Raw genomic sequence first — 20,930 nt, 5'->3', positions numbered from 1 at the left:
ATTTAGGTTTATTCAATTAATTTCAATGTTTTAAGTGTTTTTAACTACAAATTTGAATTTTATTATTATTATCATTTATCTTTTTGTTATCATGTTTTACAATTCTTATCTTAGTATTTGATTCAAAAATTCTATAAATATTTATTTTAACATAAATTTTAGATAATATATTGTTAGTTGAGTTTTCTAATATTTTGCATTATAAAATTTTGCCCAAAGACTCTCAAGTCACTGGTACGGCACTGTTGGGGATGATGAATGATAATGTTTCGCAGATAGTTGACATAGGATGCTTAACAACAAGCCTTCATGAACAAACATATATTTTGGTTGATTATACATCTAAAAGAACCGAATGCTTGAGTTCCAAGGTCTCTAGTGTTTCACAGTTGTACAAACTTTTCGGAAATATGATTGTCCATTATATTCAACTTGGAGTATACCATCTTCCAAACATTGCCGGCAAATGCAATTCCAATCAAGATCCAGACATCCAGTATCCATTCTGCATTACACCTATATACAAGAATTTCGAGATGCAAACTCTGTAGAACCGGAGCCCTTGCAAGTTTGCAAACATTCTTTGAAAAAATTAATATAAAGAAAAATTTATCAATTACGGTTTCCACCAAAAGCTTCTCCAGAAGGACCAAAACCTCTTCACAAAACCCAAAATTGTATCACCTGAACAAAATACATAAAAATGTTCCTAATTTTGCATAATCAAACAGTCAAACAAAGGCCATACTAGAAGTCGGTATCAAATCAAACATCATAACAATAAAAAAGTTACATGTAATAGCAAAGACTATTTTTCTAAGTTACATTCGAATTGAATCTAAGTTACATTTGAATACAAGCTGGCATGAAGTTGAAGCCCTGACCACACTTTCGAATTCCTCCACCATCTCAACCATCTCAATCATGTCTTGAGAATTGTTCTCTTCATAAATTATTCTGGAGAAAGTTGCTTTCTTCAAACTATTTGTGTTCCTTAGGATGTATTTCGCCACCTCTTTTTCATCTTCTCCTAGCCTTTTGCAGCCTTCCCACACGAATGTCTCAAGATGAAACAACAAACATCCAGGAACATTCTTTGGTTGATTCCAACTCCTAATGGCCAAACGATTATTTTCACTACGCCATTTCTGAGACCAACGAAGGGAAACACACAATGTATACTATTATTATTAGATCTTTAAAACCAACTTGCAAAATAATTTCTAACAGATGAGCATTGCTTACACCAATTAGCTTGAGGACTTGCAATTTAGGAGAACTATCGAGCATGATCACAAGTAGATTCCACCACTCTGCTTTATATGTACCTAGCTCTAAATAATACTAGTACTTACATGTGGTTAATTCTCAAAATCTTTGATTTTTTTTTTATGAACTAGATATGATATCATTAGTTGTGTTTCACCTCAAAAATACATGTTCTTAACCAAAATCAAGACTGCTCTGGTTTTAGCAATTCTTAGGCCGGCCTTAGCATCTTATTTCTAGCCCTACTTATTTCTGAATCTCCTCTTCCAAATGCCAAGATATAAAACCCCAAAATTGTATCACCATGACACCAAATCAAAAGTACGGATTTTTTTTCCCACATTCATTCAACATCCAAAACAGATATACTGTACATTCCTAGAAACCGGTTGAACAAAAAGCATAGTAACTAAAAGTTATATATAAAAGACTCTCATAATATATCATTTTCATTTGACCAGAATATGGCATGAACTTGAAGCCCTGACCACACTATTCAAATCCTCGACCATCTTATCTCTCTCTTTAGGATCAGTGATGGGTTTTGAGGAAAAAGTTGCTCTCTTTCAAAGGATTTGTGTTACTTAAAATATATTTCGCCATTTCGGTCTCACCTTCTCGTTTCCATTCAAATCCTTCCCATATGAATGTCTCGAGGTTCCACAATAAACATTCAGGAACATTCTTGGGTTGATTCCATAATTTCCCACAAGCCGTGTGGGATCTCCGTCGCTGAGAGAGAAACACATGCAATATATGTTATTAATAGATCATCAAACCTACTGAATTTTTTTTTTGATACAAATGAACATTAATTGCTTACATCATTGAGCTTGAGGACTTGCAATTTCGGAGAACTATCAAGCATAAGGGTAAGTAGATTCCACCACTCTGCTTTATATGTAAGTAGCTCCAAATATACCAGCTGATAGAAGATGTTACCGGTGGGAAACTTAATCTATGCATTAGGCATAGTATTAGTACATATAAACAAATATAATAACCAACTAAATTAATTAATTGCAAGAAACCTGAAAATCTATACCTCCAAAGATGATAATTCCAAGAAAAGACGTTTGACTGAAGTTAGATATCCCAAAAGGTTCTCAATGATTGTATTAGAGACATAAATGAGATTTGCCTCCACCAGCATAGTCACATTCTCCATCACAAGAGACCTAAGCCCTTCAATCTTCAAGTATTTCAATGAAGGAGCATTTATCACATAGCCTGAATGCTCGCTAGTGTAATCATAAATTGTGAGTCTTTGTAAGGATGGCACGGCAATAGTGAAAGTCTCCATGCTGTTGGATGGATATCGATGCACCATCAAATTTTCAAGATTAGGACAACCAGTTAAGAGGTTAATAACCGATTCATCGTCTTTGAAGTCTATGAAGCGAAGATGCAGAGTTCTAAGGGATTTCAGACAAACTGAAGAAGGGACATCCATACGAATGAAGAACTTGAGTTTCAAGGTCTCTAGTTTTTCAAAGTTAAACAAGCTTTCAGGAATTCTAACACATTTCACAAGGTCAACTTGGAGTACCAGCTTACGCACATTGCGAGATAATGCAATCCCAATCAAGTCACTAATATCTTTTGCATTACATCTATCTAAAAAAACTTTGAGATGCAGACTTCGTAAAACTGGAGCCTTGTGAGAAAGCATAGTCTTACAGACGTTCTTTGAAAATGTTCCGCGTTTACGTTTGTGATGATAGGAAGAATCAAACTTGAGTTTAGGCAGCATCGTCCAAAGAGACTGCCATTGTTTTGACAAAACACTTGTGGCTATGGCTTCTTCTGTAGGAAGCAGAGACAATATCTTCAGAATCAAAGCTTCAGGCAACTCACTGATCCTGTCCTCTTTCGCAACATCTCGATTATTCATTGTCTCGCCATCATTTTTGCTGCCAAACACCACAACAAAAGACATGAACGAGTTTAGTTTCGAGTTTTGGAGGCTAACAGTTAATATCCTAAAACATATATAGATCGAAACTTACCATGGTTCCATTGCTGTTATAGCCTTGGGTTTTTTCGACATCCCAACGAGTAAGGCGAGGTAGAAGAGTTAGGGTTTCGGAGGAGTATGTTTAGTTGACTCTTGCCGCATTGAACCTCTAATGATATATATAGATATATATATATATATATATATATATATATATTTTTTCTGTCAACTTGTATATTAATGATTTACTGATATTGTATACTATATGAGTTTTTTTTTTTTTTTGTCAATTTGTTTTTATATATTCAGTGAAACTAACAAAAAAAAAAATAAACACAAAAAATCTAATTATAGAATGTATCAAAAAGTTTTCAGAATCTATTTACCTTTTGCAAATGGCAAGAAGTTACGGCAAGATTAAAAAACAAAAAAAACCACAAACCCAAGATTGTTTGTTTAACCTTAACAATTAATATTTCGAACAGATTTAAGTATTTCTTTAACACAGTGCCATACTAAAATTCAACATCTAAAAGACTACAAATCAATGTTTTTCGAACCGAATATTCACCGATTTCACTTTGATTAGCACTGTGCAAAAGCTAGAGCTTCAGGCAAGCAAGTCATTAATCCTGTCCTCATTAACACCACTTCCATTTCTCAAACTTCGAGATACCCGAAGAAAAAGAATAAAACATGAATTAGTTTGGACCTATTGGTTGATTTAAAAAAATGGATTCGGAGAGAAATAACAATATGTGTTCATAAAAACATACCATCGTTTGTTGTTGATAGTGATCGCATTTACAAACGCTGTTTCAGCCTCCAAAAGAAGACGCGCGTTTAAACGCTCAGAACGATATAGAAAGGCCTTTCCTTCCTCCACGCTAGAGTCTAGAGAGATTGTTCGGCTGGATATTAGGGTTTTGAAGAGGAGGAGTATTACTACATCTACATGTGTCTTCGCTGCCGTGAAAATCTAAAGACTATCTAATTAAAAGTGTTTTAAAGTCTGTAGTTTTGGATTTGAAAATTTAGTATTTAGAAAAAGCGCTTTCAATATTGAATTGCATAAACTAAAGATTAATTCACATATACAAGTGATATACATAAATTATAATCTGTAATTAAACTTCGATTAAGTAATGTTCCTTCAATCCCAAGAATCAGGCTTCAAAGTCACAACCAAGGACTGAACAGGAGCTTCGTGGCAGTATAACACGAGCATGCATGATAACCACACTAGTCTCTATGGATTGCAACATCTTAGATGCGTTCCAACATCAAACTCAACCAAATCAGAAAATTATAAATGGGTCTACCAAATGAAAGAGTACCAAACCTGCCCATCATGACAAATAAAACTCTACAAATATATATATGTGTAAGTTTCATTTGAACACAAGTTGACATGACTTCGAAGCCCTGACCACGCTTTTGAGTTCCTGAACCATCTCAACTCTCTTGTCCGAACAAATTTCAAGTTTGGAGAAAGTTGCCTTTTCCAAACGCCTTGCGTTCCTTAGGATATATTTTGCCACCTCTATCTCATCTTCTAGTCTCGCTTCATAACATGTCCACAGCAATGTTTCGAGGTGGAGCAAAAAACATTCAGGAACATTCTTCGGTTTGTTCCATTTCCCCCAAGGCTCCTGATCTATAAACTTATCCCATTGCTGAGACCAACGAGGAGGAAACACAAAATAAAATCACATATAAATATGATCATCAAACCCAAAAAAGAGCTGGAAACATTGTTGAAAGATGAACTTACTATCTTGAAACCGATGAGCTTGAGGACTTGTAAATTAGGAGAAATATCGAGCATGAACGTAAGTAGATTCCACCAATCAGATTTATATGTACATAGCTCCAAATAAGTCAAGTGATAAAAGGTACTACTGATAGGAAGTGTAATCTATACATACATGAAGGCAATATTAGTAGAGAAACAATGTGCAACAACAACAAGTAATTCGATTAACCACATGAAAACCTTACCTCCAAGGGTGATACCTTCAAGGAAAGACGTTTAACTGAAGTGAGAGATCCCAGAATGTTCTCGTACATTGCACCATCGATGTCAATATCTGCCTCCACCAGCTCAGGCACATTCTCAGTCAACAAATATCGACCTCCACCAAGACGCCCTTCAATCTTCAAGTATTTCAAAGAAGGGACATATATCTCAAAGACCGAACCATTAGTATCATCAATAATTGTTAGCCTCTGTAAGGATGGCGAGGCAATAGTGAAAGTATCCACACTGTCATGTCCATTTCGATTAACCACCAAAGTTTCAAGATTAATACAGCCAGATAAAAGGTTAAGTATTGATTCATCGCCTTTGTATTCCACTTGGAGAAGGTGTAGAGTTCTAAGGGATTTCAGACACACCGGAGAAGGGACATCTACAAGAATGGAACCAAAAGAAGCTCCAAATTCCAAGGTCTCTAGTGTTTCGCAGTTATACAAACTGCTTGGAAATTTGAACGGCTCTTCCTCAATGTAAACAGTGAGTACCAACTTACGCACATGGAGTCCAAATGCAATTCCAAGTAATATTGCGATATCTATACTAGTAGCTTCCTCAATACTAATACTGATATGCAAACTCTGTAGAACCGGAGCTTGATGCGAAAGCAAACACCTGCAAACATTATTGGAAAATGTCTCGAGAGTAGTCCTGCCATTGTAATCAAACTCAAGATTAGGCACCATCTTCCAAAGATACCGCCATCGTTTAGCCAAGATAGTCATGGCTACAACATCTTTTGTTGGAAGTAAAGACAATATCTGCAGAAGCAGAGCTTCAGGTAAGTCACTGATCTTGTCCTCATTGCTCAAACTCTGACCACAACTTTTGCTATAAAACAAAGCAAAAAAAGAAAAAAAAAAAAAAAACCCTTTTTAATTGAAGTAACGAAGGAAAACTTGAGTTAGTTTGGAGCTTACGGTTAAAAGAAACCCTAAAAACACATAGAAGAAACATACCATCGTTTCATTGTCGTGTCGTTGATAGAGAAAAAAAAAATCGAAGTGAAGAAATCAGGTCGGTGCAGGTATTATCGCATTTGCAAATCCTGTTTTCAACTCCAAACCAATAGAGAACGAATCAATTCAAATCGGCGTTTAAGCCTGTGAGAAAAAGCAGCAGACTTTTACAGGGGATGTTAAGGGTTTCAGTTCAGAGGAAGCAGAGAGACTTATTTAACCGATACAAACCGGTTCGATTTAGTTTCGGTTTAAATATATTTTAGTTATTTTAACATAAATAATCAAAATCATGTTTTGGTGTGTGTGTGTTCCCCCACTTGCAAAACTAGCTAGCCGGTTTTATGAATTATATAACATGGAAACCGACTAAAATATATGCTTCCACAACAAAATCTCAAAAGAAATCAGAAGATTTTTCAGAGATTGTGTGAATGCCTCTCTGTTCCTACGACTCTTAGTTTTCATTTAATCTATGTTATGCCATTCTTAATTTCTTACTCATCAAAAAGTTTTCTGAATCTAGTTATCATTCCAAAAATGGGGGAAAACGGCATATTCCCCCACAAATTATGTTACTTTATCGCATTTATACATGAAACTTTTATATGTGCTTAGAACTACATAAACTTTTATTAAATTTGAATTTCATACACAATCTAAAAAAATCCGGCCTAAACCCACAAATCTCCAAACGCCGTTTACTATCCCGTTAATACTATGCTGACTAGGCTGCAACGTGGATAATAAGACAAATAGATAGACTATATACTATTAAAGTTAGCTTTTACATCAGAAGTTAAACTTGGTGTAGTGGTCGGTGATGTTTTAAATCTGGTCCAGCCCAAGGTTCGAACCAAACGGAGGACCATAAGTTTTATTTTCACTTAAATGAGAAGGACAAAATTGTCATTTCACTAGCATTATCTTCTTCCACAGTAAAACCCTAGCCGCCTCCATGGGTCTTGCGTTTTCTTCTTCTATTATTTAGGTTTTCATCTCTATTTTCATTATTTTTGCACAAATATTAATAAAAATAACTCAAATTTACGTTTTCATTTATCCGAATAAAAGCAACTTTCACACTCACGCACCAATCCGTAGCTCAATCATTTCTCTCTCAGTCTCTGCTACTTTCGCGCGGATAAAGTTACAAACATAGTGACTGAGTGAGAATTCCAGAAATATCGAATTTGCCAAGGGATTCAGAGGTTGACGCTAAGGAACCGTCGTCGTTGGAACTTGGAAGCTCGTTAGCGATGGAGGTCATCGTTAGCGATATGTGGGAAAACAAAGTCACTATAAAATTGTTTATATAACTTTATTTGTTTTCAATAATGTCGTAAGTCGAGGTGGCTCATTTGGTTTAGTATATGTTATCATGTCTTCATTGTCAACAGTTCGAGTACCCAGTTTACAGATGTTATGTAATTTTTTTCCCTTATTATCCACGTGGCATCCTAGTCAGCATAGTATTAACGGAATATTAACAGCGTTTAGAAATTTATGGGTTTAGGCTGGATTTGTTTAGTTTATGTATGAAATTCAAATTTTATAAAAGTTCATGTAGTTCTAAGCACACATAAAAGTTTCATGTATAAATGCGATAAAGTAACATAGTTTGTGGGGGAATAGGCCGTTTTCCCCCAAAAATGGCAAGAAGTTATCGCTAGATAAAAAGCATAAACACAAACCCAAGATTGTATAACCTTAACAATACACATAAAGTTCAGAACTTCGTACGGGGTTTAACATAGTGCCATACTAAAACTAAACATCTAAAAGGCTAAAACCAATATGTTTTAAAAAAAACTGAGTGAAGTAAGACATTTGTAATACTTAGTAACGAGGTCCTTTGAACACAAGCTTGCATGAGTTGGAAGCCATGACCACATTTTCCAATTCCTTCAACCACAGACGACTGTTTTCAGGACGAATATATGCATTGGAGAAAGTCGCCTTTTTCAGACGACTTGCATTCCTTAGGATGTATTTCGCAACCTCTTTCTCATCTTCGATCCCCCCTAGGTATTTTTCCCACACTAATGTCTCGAGATGGAGCAACAAACATTTTGGAACATATTTTGGTTTATTCCATTTCATATAGGCCTCTGGATCTTCCCTCCAAAAATCATTCTGAGACCAACGAGGTGGAAACAACACAATGTATATTAGATTATGTAACCCCTGAAACTGAAGTGGAATTTGATGGATTATTAGAAGTTTGTTTATGTGATTTTTACATTTTTATATACAAGTTTAGCAGTTTCTCTTTTAAAAGCGATATTTTATATCGTAAAACCACGTAAGTTGTAAAACCTAGTTTTCCACATCTAAATTTTGTCGGATTCAGAGATCTTTATTTTCGTCTTTAGCTTAAATGAGTTTACACTACTCCTTCACGAGATATGTTCTATAAGTCTTTTTAAAAGTTTCCGTGATTTGTCAGTATGTTGACGGATTCTTTGGCGGAAAGTACTTTATCATCTTTGGATTTTTCCTGATCCTCAATATAGAGTGTAGACTACGAAAGCTATGTGAATGGATTCTTTCTAATCCTCGATATAGATTGTAAAACACGGAAGCTATGTAAAAAAGAGAGCGTTAAAGATGTAAACTACCGAAACATGTTTAACGCATATATAAAAGACAGAAGCTTCCGTAAAACATGTAAATGGATTCTTTCTATTCCTCGATATAGAGTATAAAACACAGAAGCTATGTAAAAAAGAAAGCGTTAAAGATGTAAACTACCGAAACATGTTTAATGCATATATAGCAAAAGATCAAAGAGTGTAAAACAAATAATTATTATTTTTTTTATCATGGACAAAATCCTAAAACTAGCAAAAAACATACTGGTTTGATATTTGTATCTAAAACAGATTATTAAGATGCTTTGAATTAACTCAAGGGGATAGTATATTAAATATCTTAAAGCAATTTAAAAAAAGACCATTGTATAGTTTTTGTAAATGTGTGTTATTGAGATTCAATAGAAACAATTAATAACTTGTCAAAAAAAGGGAAGAGATGTTTGACCCTCCCACTGGCGGTCAAACCCAAATAATGATAATCACTTTCTTTCCCTGTCATCAATCTTTGAACTTTGACTCTTCCTTATTATCCGTTACGATTTCGACACGTGTCTTTTCTTCTCTCCATGTATAAATCCAACCAGAGGTTTAACGCCGTTGGATCATAATATCTTTGCTGTTTATCTCTCTGGGTTTCCGTCTCCGTCTCTCTCTGTTTCCGATCTGTTTTTTTTTGACCAAAAACTTTTTTCACATAGAAGAAAACTTTTTTTTTTCTTCTTCTTCTTTTCATTCAATGTCGTTCAACATATCTGAGGATACTTGAATCTCACTCTTCTCTGTTTCTTCCCCGACTCAATTCATCATCTCTTCTCAATTTGCTTTTGGAAATTTCGATCCGAAGCTTTCTGTTAATTTTGACTGAAGGGATTGCTTGAATTAGGGTTTTTGATTTGATCTCATTCTAAAGATGAAAGCTTCGATTGAGAAGTTAAAGAGGTTTACATCGCATTCGCATAAGGTCGATGCAAAGGATAAAGGAGAGATTGTGTCTACCACACAAATCGACGAACTCGCTCGAGCCGGGAAGGTAAACAATTACGCTAAACTTCATTAAATTTTGGAAATTATTGTAATTTAATGTTCTCACGAACCTGGTTTTTTTTTGTTGTTGCTGAAATCGACGAGATTTTAGTAGGGTTTATGCTTGTGGTTTAGTTTAGTTTTTAGGAAAATTTTCTGATGTTCGATCGAGTTTCTGATTCTGAGAGTGATGAACAAATTTAGAAACTTTTTTTTTCAATTGGTAGCAAATCTGATCACTTACATGAGATTTAGTGCTATGGAAGAAGTTACTGAATTTGACTTTTTAACTGTATTGGGATTCTCAGGATATGCAAGACATGCGAGACTGTTACGATAGACTACTCTCTGCAGCTGCTGCCACGGCAAATAGCGCTTATGGTAAAGAAAACATGCAATTGTCTTGTCATATGGGAAATGCAATTAGGTTACTGAAGAGAAAACATTCTTACGCTTTTGTTGTTATACTTTGGTGGATTTTAGAGTTCTCTGAGTCATTGGGAGAGATGGGTTCTTGTTTGGAGCAAATCGCGCCTGATAGCGACGAAGAAAGCAGTAAGTGTTTAAGATTTAGTCACTTACAGAATTTTACTTTACTGTGTACAAGACTGTAGTGTAACATTGTTTTTTTTCTTTCTTTCTTATGTAGGTAGAATCTTGTTTATGTTAGGTAAAGTTCAGTCTGAGCTTCAGAGACTTCTTGATACATATGTAAGTTGTTTGTTGCAAACATGAATTCCGCAAATGCTCTCTGGAAAAAAAAACTTACTTGGTCATCGTTCTTGTTCTTCAGCGTAGTCATATTTTTAAAACTATTACAACCCCATCAGAGGCGCTTCTCAAGGATCTCAGAACTGTTGAGGTATACCATTATTTGCTATTCTTGTTTTGAAGAAATGCTTTTACTGTTTTTTTTTTTCACTCATCTTTTGATCTTCATATTATGAGCAGGATATGAAGCAACAATGCGACGAGAAAAGGTTTGTTAATTTTCTACTACTGAAGTTTTCACTTTATAGTTCGGTTAAAGTTTTCCTTCAACAACTTCTTTACATGTAAACTCTCAGGAATGTGTTTGAAATGTCGCTAGTGAAAGATAAAGGAAGACCTAAAAGCAGTAAAGGAGAGAGACATATTCCTCCTGACTCTCGACCTGCCTACAGTGAGTTTCATGACGAAGCAACAATGTGCATTTTTCGATTGAAATCTCTTAAAGAAGGACAAGCTCGTAGTCTCCTTACACAAGCAGTCCGTCACCACACTGCTCAGGTAAAGCTTGCGTTCAAATTTCGTCTGTATATTGCTCATTGAACTTTGGTGTTCGTCGTATGTTTTTCTGACTTTGTTTCTTATAACTCTTTGTAGATGCGTTTGTTCCACACTGGACTGAAATCGCTAGAGGCAGTTGAGCGTCATGTAAAAGTTGCTGCAGAGAAACAACACATTGATTGTGATCTATCTGTTCATGGGAATGAGGTGGAAGCTAGCGAGGATGATGATGATGATGATAATGACGGCCGATATATGAACAGAGAAGGAGAACTGAGTTTTGATTACAGAACAAATGAGCAGAAGATCGAAGCTGCTTCTCTCTCTACACCATGGGGCTCAATGAAGGTAAGTTGATTGTGACGGTAAAATGTTACATACACACATCACCTAAAAAAATTGTTCTTATCCTCTTCTCATTTTATCTAGGTGGATGATACAGACCTCTCGTTTCCTCGCCCTTCTGTAACACGACCAGCAGCGGTATGTTTTTTCAATATATGTGTACCAAATGCTCTCAACTGCAATTAATCTGGTTGGTGAGAGACTAGTGTGATAAGTATTTACTTCTCTCTTGCATAGGTAAATGCTGATTATAGAGAAGAATATCCAGTTTCAACCCGTGATAAATATTTGAGCAGCCATTCAGCTCCGTTGTTCCCAGAAAAGAAACCTGATTTATCAGAGAGGTTAAGACAGGTGAATCCATCTTTTAATGCCTACGTATTACCAACACCAAACGATACAAGGTACTCGAAACCAGCTTCCCAAGCTTTAAATCCGAGGCCAGCAAACCACAGTACTGGAAACATATGGCATTCATCTCCATTAGAGCCAATAAAAAGCGGGAAAGATGGGAAAGACACTGAAAACAACAGCGTATACGGCCGCCTCCCTCGTCATTCTACAACAGACACGCATCATTATCCGCAGCAAGCAGCAGGAAGACATGCGTTTTCCGGACCCCTGAAACCGTCCTCAACAAAACCCGTCACTACCGCGGAAAATTACTCAGGCATGTATTGTCCTCTGCCGACTCCTCCAGTACTCAAACCTCATCCTCATCCTCATCCATCATCTTCTCCAAAGGTCTCCCCTACGGCTTCACCTCCTCCTGGTTCTTCCCCGAGGCTGAATGAGCTTCACGAGCTTCCAAGACCCCCAGGCCACTTTGCACCACCACCAAGACGAGCAAAATCCCCGAGTCTGGTTGGTCACTCGGCGCCTCTAACCGCATGGAACCAAGAAAGAAACACCGTAACTGTTGCTGTTCCATTCTCCACCAACATTGTGGCCTCGCCACTTCCGGTACCTCCGTTGATTGTCCCCAGAAGTTACTCTATACCTTCAAGAAACCAGAGAGCTGTTTCTCAACGGCCGGTCGAAAGGAGCGATGATAGAGTAGCAGTAGCGTCCCCGCCGTTAACACCAATGAGCCTGTCTCGGCCACTTCCTCAAGCTACGGGAGTTGCTCAGACCAGTCAAATCAGAGGTAAAATCAATTGTTTCCATCTCATATTATTTGTTTACATGAAAATAATCTTATAGAGCAAATATAAAGCATGTTCAGTTTTCCATAAGACGCAAATGATAAGTTCTTGTTTAGCTTTTGTTTGCGTTTGGCGTATAGATTGACACTCGCAAACTATACACGCAAAACAAGTTGAAATGTATTAATTTCGTAAAATGGATTTTTTTTGTTTGCTTGTGGATTTATTGAAACCTCCTTAGGTTATTAATAATGCAGGAGTAGGAAAGCTGATCGAAAGATGAATGAAGCTACTGCCTCGTCTGCGTCGCTGGTTGTACAAATTCAGAGATCTTCACAAGTGAATATAGAGAAGAAGTCGGTTATATGTATTACTATTTTTTAGTTGGTTAATCTCGTTTTTTCTTTTTCTTTTCTAGGTTTCTTTTTACCCATTGTAAATCTGAAGCCTTTTGTTTTTTATTCCATTTTCCCTTTCAATCCTTTCAATTTTTCTTCTTTTATCCCCCCTTCTAAATTACAATGAAAATTTCATAAAACGTGAAAAATTATTTAGACAAACCAAACAAACCGGGCCATCCCACACAAACCGGACAAACCAAAAAATCTGGTAAAAAGAAAAGTTATCACGTTGAGTTGAGTTGCGTGGTGGATATCTTGGGACTAGAGAAGGAGCTAGACCAGTATCGTCGTCGTCAATGGAGATCTCTGCGTCTGCTTCTCTAACTTCCTCTGGACTAGTCCCTCGTCTTCTTCCCTTGCTCTATCCTCATGCTCTGACTACTTCCGTCAAGCCGTTGCTGTCTTCTTCTTCCTCTATTGGACTCATTTCTTCTCAGAGACGTATTATTATAGCTCCGTCTCTGTGTCTCGCCGATCAATCTGCCTTCACCGGTTAGTTTGCAAACCTTAATTTTGGTATTTGAGGAGATGCCTCTAAGTCTACCGAAACCGTTAGTTTCAATTGCATATACGTGTGATTGTGAACAAAGTGTTCGACGATATGTCTGATGCTGTGAATTAGTCTAAATTGTTGTACTCTTTGCCCTAATTCTTTCTTAGATTGATGCAACGAGTAATGGCGGCTCGAGAAACGAAGTGATGAGATTATTTTATCTTTTCGATTTTATTGTTTTTCCTTTTTTTGCATAGGGGTCAGTGTTGTTGATTCGGATCCCATAGATGCTGTCAAGGTTAGAGTTTTCATAAGAACTAAAGACCTTACATATGTTACTAGCTTTGCTTCCTTCATATTTCAGAACTACCTTTTCCCTTAATCATTTCCGTCTGAAACACAGAGGAAAGCTATGGACATAGCCCCTGCACTCAAAGGAGCTTCGATCTTTCTGGTTGGTAAGGTGGACTTAGCTAGGCCCCAATATTTTTAAAACTAACTGTGTACTTCATATGGACAGACACAGACACTGATGTTGTGAGCCTTTGACACTCTGGAACAGGGATTAATAACCCCATTAAAGCAAACGCGGGGAAGCTTTTGGCTGAGGCGTTACGATATTACTACTTTGATAGGTAAAGCACTCATAAGTTCATCATAGCAGAACCAGAACCTCAGTCTGCTTTTATATTTTTTAGAACCCTTATAGTTGTTTAGAGTTTCCAGAATCTCAGGCATTCTCATTGTTACTTATATGTACTTATCTTTGTTTAAATCTAGTTTACTCTACGTATAGTGACTTACTTGTGGAATCTAGTTTCTTAGCTTTATCCGAGCATTAGTGTTAAGCTCTAAGCTCTCTTTTTGGGTTCTTTACCTTCATAGCTCAGGGTTGCCACTTTATTCTTCTTCTCCTCTTGATAGTTTCACATTGAATGTTCTCAAGTCCTTTCGCATTACCCTAAATTTTAGTTTACTTTTTATTGTGTAGTGATAATTTGATCACAGAGGCGGCTGGTGGAAATGTGTCCGCTCAAGCTTTAAAGGAAGCTGATGAGAAGGCTTTTCTAGAATCAGAGGTAAATTCGTTACTTTGATCTGCATTTTTCAATCGTACAAATGCATCCCTGGTCTAGTTTCTGATCGAGGATTGATCTCAGTTACAAGATACTGAGTCAAAACCAATCTGAATGCCTACATAATTGTTTCTGACGATGATGACTCTCTAATATGTTTCTGCAGACTGAAGTGCTGAAGCAGCTATCATCTATGGGTCGGCTTGTAGTTTGCGCTGGAGATGGTGCGGTACAGAGCGTGAAAAATCTGTATGTTCTATATCAGTTTCACTAGTGTTTATCTCTAGCAGTTCGTGCTTTTGGAAGACATACACACGCTGCTTACACCTTGTCTGTTCTCATTTCAACAGTTCACTTCTAAGACACGGAATCTCCATATGGATTGATGTTCCTCTGGATATCGCAGCTAAAGGGGATGATGATTCATTCAACTCGGAATCTTCTCGTGAGGTTTTACTTCTTTCTTTGCACTGAACTGCTTAAAGTTACTAGTATGTTATTACAGAGAAACTGACTTATATGATGGATGAATAACACAGTTGTTTGACACACTAAAAGCGAGTTACGAAAAATCAAGAAAGGGTTACGAAACAGCAGATGCATCCATTTCCCTTGACAGTAAGGATCCATCAATCATAAGTCAAATACTATTCTTCAAAATTTTCATTTTATGACTGATTCTGTTGTGTTACTCATAAACAGAAATAGCCACAAAGCTGGAATTCGAAGACTTGGAAGCGGTAACTTCTGAAGACATTGCTTTGGAGGTAAGTCGTAAGCTTTTCTTTCTTTTCTCCATCTCGACTTATGATGACAAATGTGAAAAATTTGTGAACAATGGTTCATCAGGTTCTGAAAGAAATCGAGAAGTTAACGAGAGTGAAGAAAATGATGGAAGAAGCTTCACGACCTTTCTAGGTCGATCTTACTCTCTCACTCATATGATTTATCTTGTATGTAATGTATATCGTCTCGACATCAATGTAGCTTTTTTGCATAAAATTTAGTGTTTTCAGGTTTTTTTTATATATATTATTTCATATGTATACTCTCCATTCTCCAACTAGTGAAGGAAACTAAAACTGCAGCAGTGACATGTGTTGTACAAGGGACGAGAGGCTCAGCTTTGGGTGGAGGAGAAGAATCATTATCATCAAATCAGTCATCATCATCTGTCTGTCGTCTTCTCTCTCACGCGAGATAGATCACGTGCTGGGCTTAATGTATTTGATCCACTAGTATGTGGGCCTTGATGTTATGGCCCACTAAGAGATAAGACTTGGAAGAAAAAAACAGTGAAAGGGCACCAAAAGAAAAATCATCCCAATTCCCAACAGCTTTCTTGTCTCTCTCGTCATTAAAGAAAAAAAAAACAATTATGTTTTCTCCATTTTTACTGTTCGTTGGAGTTATTATTATTAACGGTAAAAAAAGGACAATAAAAAATTAAAAACGGTAAGGTTTTATAGATTAATTTATGATTTTAATTAAATAATGTACGAAAATTCATGTTTTTGTGACATAAAAGAGTTTTGATAAAATTGAAAAAATGTTTAATTAAGAAGAAAAAAAAAAGAGCGATGTTAATGGCGATGATGAGTTTTATTGGGATTTGTTTTTTTTTCTTTTGTTTATATAAACAGAAGAAAGAGAGATAAGGGAAGAAGAGAGAGGTACCTCTTTGCTTCTTCTTTCTTTCTCATCCCTTTTTAAGAATCTCTCTCTTACCTTTTCTTCTTCTTCTTCTTCGTTTGATTCTAATTTTGGATCCAGACCAGGAGGGTTTAGTATATATATTTGTGTGAATGATTCAGTTTTTGGACTTGTTCGTCTGAAAATGTTTTGTTGAACGGATTGCTTCACCGGTGCGTCTTCTAACGGGGATTTTTATCTGCCGTTCTTCGTGTTATTTATTTATTTTTCGGAGTTTGGTGATTGCATCGGTTTTGTGAGTTTTACCATGTTGTTGTCTATGATGATTGATGAGCAGCTGCTGGGTTTTCTTCGGATTTGATATATGAGAAACTTTTTTTTTTCCTTAAAGTATTTGTTGATCAGATTGATTTGATCACAAGCTTATTTCGTGTGGTCTTCGGTTCATTTCGTTTGTGAAGTGCATGTTTTTGTGATCTTGGATCATTGATATGTTTGATCACTTGGTTTGTTTCTTCAGGAAATTTTTGTAGGAGTGTTAGGAAGATTTTGTAGGAGTGTTCGATCATCTTTTTTTTTTTTTTTTAATAGATTTTGCTCAAATCTTGCATACGTGTGTGTTTTCTAGTTATGTATGCTCTAAGCTTATAATTATGAGAATTTTAGTTTACTGCTTCCGAGTCCTGATTTTGTTGGAATAGCTTGTCCTGTGGCATTGTTTGATCTCTTCTTCTTGCTTCAAGTTTAAACTCTTGTTTACAAATTCTGATATGTTTTGATTGTTTCTTTATTATTTTAACTGGAATCAGTCATAACTTCTTTTGACCATTCCTGATAAACTTCTGCCCATTTTGTGTGTTCTATTGAGTTTAGCAGAATAACTTCGGGTGTTATGTGCTTACTGTGTTGAATATGTAACTGATTTAGCTTTCTCTGTTTCATTTGTTTCAGGAAAGGGTAACTGCAATGAACTCTGTACCCGTTACCCTCACATTTCATGTAGCTTCAGCTGACTGCTCTGCCATAAACCAATGTCGGATAAATGTTAATTGTTTGGTTTCTTGTATGCGGGTCTGTAGTCAAGCAATGCATAACTTGTGGATGCCTGTGACTGATACATAGTTCTAGATTTTTATTTTATTTATTCTTCTGCTAGAGATAGAGAGGTAGTCTGTATTGTTAGGATTTGGTGGTTTGTAGTCGGAGTTTCTAGACAAGTAGGGATTTGGAAACTGACATCTCTCAAGTGACCATAACCTCTCTTTTTACTTGATAAATTCCTTTGAGCATTGGTTATGGGTCTGCCACAGACTGCTTCAAGTGAACAATCCCAGGAAGCTTTGTCTGCTCCTAGTTGTAGCCTTTCACAAAGTCTGCCTGTGTATGCTACTTCCCATGATTCAGATGGCATTAACAGTGGAAGTGAAGAAGGTATCTGCTCTTCCATTGGAGAATTTGATAGAAAAACATCATTGGAGCCTCTGGAGTTCACAGATGATTCGTGTAGGTTCCATGGCACTCGTGTTGTTACCTCATCAAGTGCTCATGGATCGACTAGTTATGCTGCCAATAAGGTTAGTTCGAGTCTAACTGGAGCTAGAAGGATAGTTGGTTTTGCATCAAGCGAAGTTAGCTCGCTGGACAACAAACCAACGAGTGTCGATGTTGATAACTCTCTATCATCCACTGGTGGAGTTACAGGAGTAGATATTGGTGGAGCGTTAGTCAGGAAACGAGTACTCTCCCCCCTGAATACTCTTTTCCCTGTAAAATTCAGAGGTGATCTGCTTGATATCAGCTGTGGTAACCACCAACAAATTATTTATTCTGCTCAGTCTAATGGATTCAGCAACTCTGGCGCATTAGATCACAGAAAGGCTAATGCCCCTAGTATGTTACATCTCTCTACCACTCCTACGACCACAACTTCATCTAGTTGCTGGGATCGGAAGAATGCCTCAAACAGTGGTAGACTCTCGTCCATGGTATTCACTGATGGTCCATTGCTTGACTCTGTAAACCTCCGCCGACCCACCAAAGGTGAGGTTTGCTTATATTCACCACAATATGAAACGTATGGCATGTCCAATAAGCCCTTACCTTGTGATAAGGAAATATCTGTCTCTCCGCCGCTTTGTATGTCACCACTTGGTCCGAAGTTTTCTGAGAGAATAAAAGCTGTAACAAGTGGCCAAAATGGGAAGATACTGGAAGATTTAAGGAATATTAGTGAAGAAGCAGAATTAAGAATTGATCATAGATTATTTGATGATGCATATGCCGTTAGGAGAACGTTTTCAATGGAGAGAAGTACTGAATCAGCTCCGGCATCTCCATGTAAAAGGTTCGTTAGAAGCTTGAGTGGACGCCCCATTCAGAGGTCATTAGTTGGTTCTTTTGAGGAGTCACTATTGACAGGAAGATTGTCATGCGGGCCAACAAATCAGGTTTTCATCTTCAACGTTGATGCTTTGATAACTCACTTTATAGGTCATTAGAAAGTCACATTCTTTAACTAGTGTTCGTCCCCATTTCATGAAAGAAATATGTGTAACCTTAGAAATTGAGGATTGGTAAAACTGGCTCATATCAGACGACTGTCTATAGATTTAATCTTATATATGCAACAACTGAAAGGAAAAAATCGTTATGCAAAAGCTGTAACCTCAGATGTAAAAAAAAAAGTTTTCTTTTGCTTTCTGTTTTGTAATTTAGATTATTGACTTCTGTCTGCTTTTTATGTACAGAAGATTGACGGTTTTCTTGCCGTTCTTAGTATTGCTGGGGGAAACATCTCTCCAAAATCACAGAAGCTTCCATTCTCAGTAACTAGTGTTGGTGATGATTGCTTCTTGCTATACTATGCCTCCATAGATCTCGCTGGAGGATCTATATTGAACAAATTCTGGGGCCAGAAAATGAAAGCAAGTCAAGTGAACTCTGATGGTCAGAGTTCGAAGAGCCAACTGCGGATTCCTATGAAGGGCCGGATTCAACTGGTATCCCCTTTCTCTCTTTTTTTTCTTTTCTTTTGGTGCTATTAATTTTGCATTTTGCATTGATGCTATTGGATTATAAAGATATGGCTAAAAACTTATTTGATGGTTGCAGTAGATTGTAACCGTACTTTTCTTGTGTAATTAATTTGGATAGACCAAATAGCGGTTTAACAGCTACTACTCTCCCTGAATTCCAAATAGCCAAGTGCTTATGAAGAAAATAGGCTAAGTTACTATGTTTGTCAGTGTTGCTAATAGGTAGTTCTGAAAAGCTCTAAAATATTCACTCATATGATTGAACTGCTCCTATGCAGGTTCTTAGTAACCCTGAGAAAACACCTCTTCACACCTTCCTCTGTAACTATGACTTGACTGATATGCCAGCTGGTACAAAGGTAATATAGAACATAACGATATCAACCTTTTTTTATTTATTTCTTTTCATTTTAAGCAGAGGAAATGATATTGTGTTCAAGAACTAAAAACATTAGGGAGTGATAGAGTGTAACTGCCATAGTCAGAAGAGTAATTGTTAAGCTTCTAGGAAGGCATAAGGTCTCAAGCAAAACATGGAAGTCACTGTTTTCATTTCCACTCATTGCTTCGCCTTTTAAACTCATCAGTGCATGTTTTGCTGTAATGATACGTCAGAAGTTTTTTGAATATTTGGTTTTTATGCAGACGTTCTTGCGCCAAAAGGTTACTCTGGGATCATCAAATCCAACTAGTGAAGCAACAGAGGAGAACGCTAGAAAAGCCAAAAGCTTGGTAAATGAAAACTCTAGATATAGGGACAAAAAGAGTTGTGAAGGATCTGATTTAGTAGATGCAGTGGAAGGAGATGGGAAATTTGATGAGTTACATGAAAGTGAAAAAAGCTGTATAAAGTTGTCCAAAGAATGTAATGGTGGTTCTGGTGCTCTACGCTACGCTCTTCATCTGAGATTTCTTTGCCCATTACCAAAGAAAGCTTCAAAGAAATCTGATGAAACCGAAACTACAGGACAAAATAAAAACTTGGATTCAGATGGGAAGAGGAGATTCTATCTGTACAATGATTTGAGAGTTGTGTTTCCTCAACGCCACACAGATTCTGATGAAGGAAAGGTACGTACGAGATTTGTGTTTTTGAGTCTTGAACTTCGCTTTGCAAATAGCTAAATATAGTTGAGTCTTATCGTAAGTGATATAAAAAACCATTACTTGTCTTTGTGTTGCAGTTGAATGTGGAGTACCATTATCCAGAAAACCCAAGATACTTCGACATCACCGACTGAGAACTTAACTGGTTCGGTTGCATGGTTACATAAGCTTTATGGTTTTCTTGTCCAAGAAGGAAGAAATCAATGGACTTCTTTGTACATACAAATTTAGTTACAATGGCTCTGACCCACTTTGTACAGTTACCATTTCAGGGTTTTCGTTTACATGAACAAAAAAAAAATATGGAAAACTGAATAAGAAAAAGTTATATTAAAAGTTGCTATCGATTACTGAAGCTATTTGAGTTTCTTTTACATTAAAACAGTATATTGGAAAGAATCTGCATTTATACCATTGTAGTTTTAGTATATTGGTAACTCTTAATTAGTAACTCTTAATTAGCCGTTAACGAGAATCCGTTATTAATTAGCCGTTAATGAGAATCCGTTAATAACAAAACAATGTGGTTTCTCAAACCTAAAACAAAAAATTTAAGCTAAACCTTC

General features: G+C 36.6%; 5 protein-coding genes across 13 annotated transcripts; 3 read left to right on the top strand and 2 right to left on the bottom strand.

Annotated features, from left to right (window-relative positions):
- Positions 1-383: 383 nt before the first annotated feature.
- On the bottom strand, positions 384-3,175 carry LOC104710506 (putative F-box/FBD/LRR-repeat protein At4g13965). The gene is made up of 5 exons (XM_019229863.2): positions 2,315-3,175; positions 2,093-2,227; positions 826-1,148; positions 685-709; positions 384-581 (listed from the first exon to the last, which is right to left on the bottom strand). Exons 1-5 carry the CDS (start codon positions 3,161-3,163, stop codon positions 384-386), a joined length of 1,530 nt encoding a protein of 509 aa, XP_019085408.2. The 5' UTR covers positions 3,164-3,175.
- Positions 3,176-4,266: 1,091 nt separating this feature from the next.
- On the bottom strand, positions 4,267-6,410 carry LOC104710505 (F-box/FBD/LRR-repeat protein At3g26920-like). Its single transcript, XM_010427123.2, has 4 exons — positions 6,221-6,410; positions 5,228-6,092; positions 5,001-5,144; positions 4,267-4,902 (listed from the first exon to the last, which is right to left on the bottom strand). The coding sequence occupies exons 1-4, from the start codon at positions 6,229-6,231 to the stop codon at positions 4,618-4,620; spliced, it is 1,305 nt and encodes a 434-aa protein (XP_010425425.1). The 5' UTR covers positions 6,232-6,410; the 3' UTR covers positions 4,267-4,617.
- Positions 6,411-9,139: 2,729 nt separating this feature from the next.
- LOC104710503 (uncharacterized protein At2g33490) lies at positions 9,140-13,080 on the top strand. Of its 2 annotated transcripts, none has more exons than XM_010427121.3 (11): positions 9,140-9,847; positions 10,149-10,221; positions 10,324-10,395; positions 10,490-10,551; positions 10,634-10,702; positions 10,792-10,820; positions 10,908-11,109; positions 11,206-11,457; positions 11,539-11,592; positions 11,692-12,601; positions 12,857-13,080. In XM_010427121.3, exons 1-11 carry the CDS (start codon positions 9,728-9,730, stop codon positions 12,880-12,882), a joined length of 1,869 nt encoding a protein of 622 aa, XP_010425423.2. In that variant the 5' UTR covers positions 9,140-9,727; the 3' UTR covers positions 12,883-13,080. The 2 variants fall into 2 exon arrangements, with proteins under 2 accessions (XP_010425423.2, XP_010425424.2); XM_010427122.3 differs by having other exon boundaries at positions 9,236-9,847; positions 12,841-13,080.
- Positions 13,081-13,182: 102 nt separating this feature from the next.
- LOC104710502 (putative inactive shikimate kinase like 1, chloroplastic) lies at positions 13,183-15,959 on the top strand. 5 transcript variants are annotated; one of them, XM_010427120.3, is made up of 11 exons: positions 13,183-13,492; positions 13,751-13,791; positions 13,897-13,951; positions 14,056-14,128; positions 14,485-14,572; positions 14,736-14,818; positions 14,920-15,019; positions 15,109-15,187; positions 15,272-15,336; positions 15,419-15,487; positions 15,679-15,959. In XM_010427120.3, the coding sequence occupies exons 1-10, from the start codon at positions 13,297-13,299 to the stop codon at positions 15,485-15,487; spliced, it is 849 nt and encodes a 282-aa protein (XP_010425422.1). In that variant the 5' UTR covers positions 13,183-13,296; the 3' UTR covers positions 15,679-15,959. The 5 variants fall into 5 exon arrangements, with proteins under 5 accessions (XP_010425422.1, XP_010425421.1, XP_087320098.1 ...); XM_010427119.3 differs by having other exon boundaries at positions 15,661-15,959; XM_087463972.1 differs by having other exon boundaries at positions 15,658-15,959.
- Positions 15,960-16,062: 103 nt separating this feature from the next.
- LOC104710501 (uncharacterized) lies at positions 16,063-20,623 on the top strand. 4 transcript variants are annotated; one of them, XM_010427115.2, is made up of 6 exons: positions 16,063-16,434; positions 17,174-18,669; positions 18,970-19,221; positions 19,536-19,616; positions 19,903-20,328; positions 20,442-20,623. In XM_010427115.2, the coding sequence occupies exons 2-6, from the start codon at positions 17,518-17,520 to the stop codon at positions 20,496-20,498; spliced, it is 1,968 nt and encodes a 655-aa protein (XP_010425417.1). In that variant the 5' UTR covers positions 16,063-16,434; positions 17,174-17,517; the 3' UTR covers positions 20,499-20,623. The 4 variants fall into 4 exon arrangements, with proteins under 4 accessions (XP_010425417.1, XP_087320097.1, XP_087320096.1 ...); XM_087463971.1 differs by having other exon boundaries at positions 16,074-16,242; positions 18,973-19,221; XM_087463970.1 differs by having other exon boundaries at positions 16,074-16,242.
- Positions 20,624-20,930: the final 307 nt, after the last annotated feature.

The sequence above is a fragment of the Camelina sativa genome, chromosome 9, assembly GCF_030686135.1.
Source record: "Camelina sativa cultivar CO46 ecotype springtype chromosome 9, ASM3068613v1".
Classification (NCBI taxonomy): Eukaryota; Viridiplantae; Streptophyta; class Magnoliopsida; order Brassicales; family Brassicaceae; genus Camelina; species Camelina sativa.
This window is presented reverse-complemented; position numbering and strand designations above follow the sequence as displayed.